Raw genomic sequence first — 8,759 nt, 5'->3', positions numbered from 1 at the left:
CCCGTCAGTGTAGCATTCATATGCATTGGATAGAGTTTTAAGATATTCATTTATAATTAAAAGTGCATACTGCTTAAGTATAGCAGGGGGACACTGTCTTCAGAGAGTGAAATATGGCGGTATAGGACCTTAGACTTGATGACGCAAATAATACATTGTATAATCGAGAGTTATTTGAATAGTACATGTATATATGTGTATATATATACATATACATACATATACATATGCCTACATATACATACATATACATACACACACATATATACATATATATATATATGTGTGTGTGTGTGTGTGTGTGTGTGTGTGTGTGTGTGTGTGTGTGTGTGTGTGTGTGTGTGTGTGTGTGTGTGTGTGTGTGTGTGTGTGTGTGTGTGTGTGTGTGTGTGTGTGTGTGTGTGTGTGTGTGTGTGTGTGTGTGTGTGTGTGTGTATCATACCTATTTACAGGTACGTAAACATATGCATATATACATGTACAGTATATATATATACGTAAACTCTCCACCAAATCACAAAATTGTATCCGATGAATTATATTTGGTTTTGTTTGCCTGACAAAATGTTAATTCAGTCGATCCACGTGTTCAACATGAATATTTAAATCTGTAAATATTTTGGACCATCAGGCATAGAGAGGGAATATAAATAGTAGCTTCCTTGAGAGGTGGCTGACAGATGCCTGAGGGAGGTGCACGAGAGGTGCCTGAGGGAGGTGCATGACAGGTGCCTGAGGGAGGTGCATGACAGGTGCCTGAGGGAAGTGCATGACAGGTGCCTGAGGGAGATGCATGACAGGTGCCTGAGGGAGATGCATGACAGGTGCCTGAGGGAGATGCATGACAGGTGCCCGAGGGAGGTGCATGACAGGTGCCTGAGGGAAATGCATGACAGGTGCCCAAGGGAGATGCATGACAGGTGCCTGAGGGAGGTGCATGACAGGTGCCTGAGGGAGGTGCATGACAGGTGCCCTAGGGAGATGCATGACAGGTGCCTGAGGGAGGTGCATGACAGGTGCCTGAGGGAGGTGCATGACAGGTGCCCGAGGGAGGTGCATGACAGGTGCCTGAGGGAGGTGCATGACAGGTGCCTGAGGGAGGTGCATGACAGGTGCCTGAGGGAGGTGCATGACAGGTGCCTGAGGGAGGTGCATGACAGGTGCCTGAGGGAGGTGCATGACAGGTGCCTGAGGGAGGTGCATGACAGGTGCCTGAGGGAGGTGCAAAGGGCCAGTTCCTTTATTAGCCTGTCTCGCCTCACTCTCGCGGCTGCTTTGCATGCTCGTCGAGTCCGAGATAGCGGCCGCCTCTGTGTTTGTTTCCCCCAGAGGTCGCGGGAGGATATTTCGCGGTGGCTCTGTCAGGGCAGCGCAGGGACAGGGCCGCGTCTCCTCCGTGTGAGGGCGAGGGAAGGGGGGGGGGCGGCCAGCCGGTGTGGAATTAGGTGTGCGCCTTATCCATTTTCAGCCTTTCTTTTCTTCTCTCTCATTCCCGTTTCTTCGGGCCTGCTCTTCCCCTCCTCTTTCCGCCCCCCTCCCCCTCTCTCTCTCCTTCCCTCCCTCCCTTCCTCCGTCCCTCCCTCCCTTCCTCCGTCCCTCCCTCGTCCCTTCCTCCCTCCCTTCCTCCGTCCCTTCCTCCGTCCCTCCCTCGTCCCTTCCTCCCTCCCTTCCTCCGTCCCTCCCTCGTCCCTTCTCCCTCCCTTCCCAATCTCCCTTTTTCCTCTGTCCTTCCTTCCTTTCCCTCTTGTTCCCTTCGTCCCTCTTCTCCCTAGATAACCCGACTTCCTCTCCCCATTTGCTTCCCCGCCGCGCGGCCTTTCCCGCGCCATCGAGCCGGCCGGCGACGAGGCGGGAGCGAGTGGAAGTGTCATGAGCGCATTCCGCGGCCCAAGTATGTCGGAGTTGTGGCCATTACACACTCGTGGGGAGCGGCCCGGGTGGCCAGATGGGCGGAGGGCCATTGTCCACAGGGTGGCCGGGGGGGGGGGGGGTTAACAACTGCACGTGATTTAGAAAGGAGGAAAATCCCCCAGATTATGGCGCACTTCTGCGGGATTCGGCTCTTTGTCCTGTTCCGTGGCGGGCGAAGGAGGGAAGGCAAGCTGGACGGGTGCCAGGGCCGGGCGTAACTTTTGTTGAACGCGCTTTATAGAAATGTCCTGTAGAGTGTCCGCCAACAATGCTTTTGCAGATAAGTCGACGTTAATGGCCTCGGAAGAAAGTTGAGACGAGTCGCGCCAGGCGGGGGTGCTGACCGATGCGCTCAAGTTGTGCTCGGCGGAGTGGCCCGGGCTGCGGCGCCCACCCGAGGCGGCTCACGGGCGGCACTCTGCCCAATAACGTTTTTTTATCCAAGCTTTATTGGATGTTGACTCGGGCGACAGCTGCCCCGGGAGGAAGGAGGAGGAGCGATGAGCCAGCTGTCCGCCGCTGGTTGTCATTGCGGCTCCGGAGGAGGAGACGGAACGCAGGGCGGTTGCAGGCTGCTGTTGCCAACGCACGCCGCGGTCGAATGCAACGCGCACTCCACTAACACCCACGCAGATAATGCGCTGACTTGTGTGCAACTCAACACGCGCAGCCACATGCATACACACGCGCGCACATGCACATGCTCATGCATGCACACATATGCACACACACATATGCACACACACATATGCACACACACATATGCACACACACATATGCACACACACATATGCACACACACTCACACACACACACACACACACACACACACACACACACACACACACACACACACACACACACACACACACACACACACACACACACACACACACACACACACACACACACACACACACACTCTGTCTCTCTCCGTCTCTTTCTCTTTCTCTCTCTGCAAAGAATGCGCCTAGGTTACCACTGTGCATGGCAGATCATACAAACAACAGAACGTGAAGAGAGGTGTTGCATGCATTGCGGCGAGCCGAATGCCACACTGGTACACTACTTGGAGAATTGCGTGCACACGCAATTCCTGAGACAAGGCCCGCAGAACACAGCCGTCGTGCTGGTAAAGAGATTATGCGAGATGCTTACACCACGGCTACAGGAGCGCCTGCTGGCAATCCCACCGCCACGGTAAGCAGCGAGTGTCAGAGAACCAAATGAGACAGCCATAAAAAAAAGCTGACACAGGCCGGGCCATAAGTGAAAGGCCCGGGCGAAGCCAGATACTTCGCAAATCTCAAACGAACGAACGAATCTTTCTCTCTCTCTCTCTCTCTCTCTCTCTCTCTCTCTCTCTCTCTCTCTCTCTCTCTCTCTTCGTCCCTCCTTCCCTCCCTCTCTTCCTCCCTCTCTTCCTCCCTTCCTTCCTCCCTCTCTTCCTCCCCCCCTCTCACTCTCTCACTCTCTCTCTCTCTCTCTCTCTCTCTCTCTCTCTCTCTCTCTCTCTCTCTCTCTCTCTCCTTTGCCTCCTTCCCTCCCTCTCTCTCTTCGTCCCTCCCTCCCTTCCCTCCCTCTCCTCCTCCCCCTCCCTTCCCCGTCGTACTCGCTCGTCTTCCCTCCTTAAGCGTGACCAAGTATCTCTGCTCACGTCTACTTGCTGAGCGAAGAAGTCAGGAGGAGGAGGCGGAGGAAGAGGAGCAGGGGTGAAGAAGGAAGGGGAGACGGAGGCGGAGGGGTAGAGGAGAGGAGGGGAGGGGGAAGGGAGGGGAAGAGGAGGGGGAGAGGGACGAGGAGGAAAAAGAGAGAGGGGGGGAAAAGAAGAAGGGGGAGAGGGAAGAGGGGGAAGGAGTGAGAGGAGTCCGAGGAGTCCGAGGAGCAGGAGCAGGAAGAGGGGAAGGAGTGAGAAGAGGGGAGTGAGGAGGAAGAAGAGGGTAGGGAAGAGTAAGAAGAGGGTAGGGAGGGGGAGGGGAAAGGGAAAGGAAGGAGGAGAGGGAAAGGAGGGTAGGAGTGAAAGTGGGAGAGGTACATAGAAGGAGAAGGAGAAGGGGGTGAGGAGGAGGAGTGAGAGTGGAAAGGGTACATAGAAATAGGGTGATAGGTGGGGGGGAGGGAAAGGATAAGAAGAGGGAGTTGGAGGGTAGGAGTGTGTATGCGAGGGGGCACGGAAAGGGTTAGGAGGAGGCCAAAGAGGAGGAAAGAAGAAATAGAGGAGCAGGAAGAAAGGAGGAGGAGGTTTGAGTATGAGGGGAGGTCGGATGACGATGGAGATGAGAATATGAATGAGGGCAACAATGAGGATGCCAGGGAGGAGGAAATAGAAGTTCTAGATAATGAGGACGTAGTGCGAGTGCCAGCGAGATCAGAAGGGCAGGTAATGAGGAGAAGGAGAAAGATAAGCAGAATAACCAGGAAAAGCGTTTCAGAAATAGGAACAAAAGCCTCGATGATTCGAAGAAGGGAAGCAGACGGATAATAGAACATGGAGATCATAAAGAGATAGTAAACAGAGATAAGCATGCGAAGGATGTTAAGCAACAGTGTGCTGATCCCCCCTCCCCGCGTCTCCTCCTCCCCTCCCATTCCCCTCAAGGTCGATATGTCCTTACATCATCAAATATAGGCTAACGTGGCGCATCATTGTAGTGGCCAAAAGAGGGGAACCTATTGTGTAAAAGGGAGAGGGGAGAGGAGAGCGGGGCAAGTGTATGGAGGGGGAGATGGTCGTGATATAGCAGCGGAGGTCTACCACGAATTATCGGAGGCTGTGGATCCTGGTTTGGTTGTGTTTATTTGCGTCTTTGCTTGTATGTGTATTTGTGTGTGTGTTGGGGTGGGGGTCAAGTCAACTGACACTATAGCCTTGTTTGCTTTGTTAGAACATGTTTCTGTGACGCACCAGATATCACCAAAACCTCTTGTCTGAAACTTTAAGTCCCGTTTACATGTGAACGCACCTCCCGATTGTGTTTGTGCATGGGACCCTCTTCCCTTCGATGAAAGCGCCACCAACCTCCGTCTTACTTCTTCCCCTTCCAAGTTAACATCAGTACCTTATCCCCTGTTCAGATCTGCCTCGCTGTCAACATCAACCTCCCCTCATTTCCCTCCGTGCGTTGATAGCCTCCGCTTCTCCCTCTCTCTACCAATTTTACGCCCCGTCCCTGGCCCACATTCCCCTGTGTGCTTGGCCTCGCGTCTTCCCTTTGCAAGGTTTCCCCTGTGCTCACTTTCCTCTCTGCCTAACCTCCCGGTGCCTGTTTCCCCTTTGCAAGGTTTCTCCTCTGCCAGCTTCCCCCCTGAGCTACGTTTCCCTTCCGCCAGGCCCCCCTTCTGCCCAACGCCAGCGCCTGTGCGAGGGCCCGGCCCCTTCACCAGGCAACACCTCCAGGCGCTTCGAGCTCAGGCAGCAAGTGTCTCATTTCCCTCTCCTCTTCTTCTCCCTTGTCCCTCTTCCTCTTCCTCTTCCTCTTCCTCTTCCTCTTCCTTTTATTCTCCTTCTTCCTACTTGGAGAATTGGAGAGAGAGAAAAATAGATAACGGGGGATGAGGAAAGGGGAAGAAACATAAATGAAGTAGATGAGGATGGTAGAGAAAAGAAAACGCAAGAAGCAAGGAATAACAAGAGGAACGGAAGAGGAGGGTCGTAACGAGAGCAAACAGTCATGGATGAAGCAAGAGTCGGCGAAAGCATATAAAAAGATGAAAAAATAGTGAAAAGGAAAGGAAAGAGACGAAGGATAAGAGAAGAACAAAGAGATGGGAATTCTAAGTGAAGTAGGAATAGGAACTAAAAGCTGAAATAGAGTTAAAAGCGGAAAAAGGGAGAAAGGAAACGAACTCTCGGACAAATGGACTATCCGAGCGAGGACGGGATCTCGGGCCTCGACGCCCTCAGCGAGACGATCTGAATATGACAATCCTGGAGGAGGAAGGCGGAGGAGGATTCAATTTCCTCCCTTCCGCCAGGCTCCCTTGGTCGCGGGAGGGAAGGGAGAGAGGGAGAGGGGCTGGGGAAAGGGGAGGGAGAAGATGAGATGGAGGTGCAATGGGAAAGGGAGAGATGGAGGTGAAGGGGGAGAGGGAGAGGAAAAGGAAGATGATGATGATAAAAAGGGAGAGGGAGAACGAAACGGAGTAGACCGGCAGAATGACAGGAAGAAGGAGAGGGAGAAGACAGGAAGGAGAGGGAGAGATAGAAATGAAGTGGGAAAAGAAGATAGGGGAAAGGAGGGAGATATAGAGAGATGGAGAGGAGAGAGAGAAAGGGAGGAAGGGAGAAAGAAGAAGAGACCAAGGAGAGGGAGATACGTGAAGATACTGCGAGAGAGCAAGAGTGGCACTGAAATAATGTATAACTGAAAAATAATAATAATGATCATCATAGGGACAGTAATGATAAAATATGATGATAATAAAGTGTTGAGATAACCTCCATTATACAATATAAACAATTATAACAAGAAAACTGCTTTGCAGCTGATAAACTGAAGTCAGATGCGCTATACATTTAATTTCCGTTTTACTTGAGTCGATCATTAACATTCCGTTTTTCGTTTTCGTTTTCGTTTTCTTTCTTAGAGAGAGAGAGAGAGAGAGAGAGAGAGAGAGAGAGAGAGAGAGAGAGAGAGAGAGAGAGAGAGAGAGAGAGAGAGAGAGAGAGATGGTAAGAGAGAGGGATTAGTATGACAAAGAAAAAATTATGTGTATGTATGTTTGTACATATATTTGTGTGTTCTTGTTTAAAGTTTAAGCGTGCGTGTGTGTGTGTGTGTGTATGTATGTATGTGTGTGTGTGTGTGTGTGTGTGTGTGTGTGTGTGTGTGTGTGTGTGTGTGTGTGTGTGTGTGTGTGTGTGTGTGTGTGTGTGTGTGTAGGTGTGTAGGTGTGTGTGTGTGTGTGTGTAGGTGTGTGTGGGGGGGGGGGGCATGCGTATGTATATATTTACGTCGGAATTTTGTCATAGATGTCGTACCCGGTATATATGATTTATTTATCATATTTTGACTTGCTCTTGGTACACGTATCATCTTTCGTCCCTGTCCTCTGTTTTCCCGAAGCCCGGATGCATGTCGTCCCCCCCCTTCCCTCCCCTTCCCTCCCTTTCCTTCCCGTTTCTTGCCGTCCCTCCCCGTCCCTCCCCATCCATTCCCCTCCCTTGCCTTCCTTCCACGTCCCTCCCCGTCCCTCCCCGATCCTCCCCGTCCTTCCTCGTCCCTCCTCGTCCCACCTTGTCCCTCCTCGTCCCACCTTGTCCCTCCTCGTCCCACTTTGTCCCTCCTCGTCCCACCTTGTCCCTCCTCGTCCCTTCTCATCCCTTCTCGTCCCTCTCCGTCCCTTCCCTTCCTTCCTTCTCCGTCCCTCCCCGTCTCTTCCCGTCCCTCCCCGTCTCTTGCCGTCCCTCCCCTTCCCTCCTCTGGGATCGATCGCCTCGCGCCCTCAGCGCCCCGGAGTCCGCCCACCGCCCCTCCGCCCTTCGCCCGCTGAGCAAATGTTCCAAATGGGTTTTCATTTCCGATTCTCGGCAAAGTTACGGGAGAAAAGATAACAGCTGACGAAAAAAGGAAGAAAGAGAAGAGAGAGAAAGAAGGGGAAGGAAGAAATCTTAGCTTTCAGAAGGAGCCATTTTTCAGCGTCGTGAGCGCTTTGAAAAGGAAGAGAAGAGAGAGAGAGAGAGAGAGAGAGAGAGAGAGAGAGAGAGAGAGAGAGAGAGAGAGAGAGAGAGAGAGAGAGAGAGAGAGAGAGAGAGAGAGAGGGGAGGGAGGGAGGGGGGGGGAGACAGAGACAGAGAAATGGAGGGAGGGGAGTACAAGTAATAGTAATAGTAGCAGCAGTTCTAGCATTATTTTACCATCGCAACTCCTCCATTTAAATGGTTTCCTCTTCTAACCACCCCCCGCCTCGCCGCCTTACCCAGCTGGCACCAAGTCTATTACAAAATACTTCGCGTCCAACTCCTTCATTGAACCGCGATCTGATTCTCGGCCTGGCGATGGCGAGCTTGGGACTAGCGATTGGACACGAGGCAGCGCATCGGCGGGAGAGACGGTTGGCAGTTCTGTTTACAGCTGGCGATGTTCCTGTCCCGCCTCCTTTTCGGTCACTGCCACGGCTTATGCTGCGGTTATTACTGCGCTCATTGTTATTACTGCGATTTTTGACGCTTAACTGCTTGTTTTTTCCTACTCGTTCACCTCTTTCTCTTTCTCTTCTTCCTTCTCTTTCTCCTCCTTCCCTCCTCCTCCTTCTTCTTCTTCTCCTTCTTCTTCTCCTTCTTCTCCTTCTCCTTCTTCTTCTTCTTCTTCTTCTTCTTCTTTTTTCTTTTTTCTCCTCCTCCTCCTCCTCCTCCTCCTTCTCCTCCTCCTCCTCCTCCTCCTCCTCCTCCTCCTCCTCCTCCTCCTCCTCCTCCTCCTCCTCCTCCTCCTCCTCCTCCTCCTCCTCCTCCACATCCACATCCAGACGTCTTCGCAGAGTTTTCCAGAATTCATAAATTGCTCTTGTAACTTCCCGTTTTCCTTCGCGCGTTTCCGCTTCTTTTGTGACTTTATTATCACGTTTTTCTCTGATTTTCTCGTTTTCTTCAATCCCATTTTCTCTTTTCACTGGTTTTCTCTTTTGCATTTTGCTGTTTTTCGCTTTATCTCCCTAATTCGTTTTTTATTTCACATTACTTCCCGCGTCCATTATTCAACCGTCTCGTGCGCCCGTTTCACTTCCATTGTTTTTATTTTCTCCTATGACTTTACATTATCTTTCATACAGTTATCTAAGTTTCCCTTTCGCATGTCATTTGTTACCTTTTTATAGTTTCCTCTGAATACAGTTATTTCGCTTAATATGGC

General features: G+C 51.6%; 1 protein-coding gene across 1 annotated transcript; it reads right to left on the bottom strand.

Moving 5' to 3' along the window:
• Positions 1–627: 627 nt before the first annotated feature.
• On the bottom strand, positions 628–1,961 carry LOC119598410 (periaxin-like). Its single transcript, XM_037948055.1, has 2 exons — positions 1,778–1,961; positions 628–1,358 (listed from the first exon to the last, which is right to left on the bottom strand). The coding sequence occupies exons 1-2, from the start codon at positions 1,959–1,961 to the stop codon at positions 628–630; spliced, it is 915 nt and encodes a 304-aa protein (XP_037803983.1).
• Between the last annotated feature and the right edge of the window lie 6,798 nt (positions 1,962–8,759).

Source organism: Penaeus monodon, chromosome 41 (assembly GCF_015228065.2).
Source record: "Penaeus monodon isolate SGIC_2016 chromosome 41, NSTDA_Pmon_1, whole genome shotgun sequence".
Classification (NCBI taxonomy): domain Eukaryota; kingdom Metazoa; phylum Arthropoda; class Malacostraca; order Decapoda; family Penaeidae; genus Penaeus; species Penaeus monodon.
The sequence above is the reverse complement of the archived record's forward strand: the minus strand, read 5'-3'. Positions and strand labels throughout refer to the sequence as shown.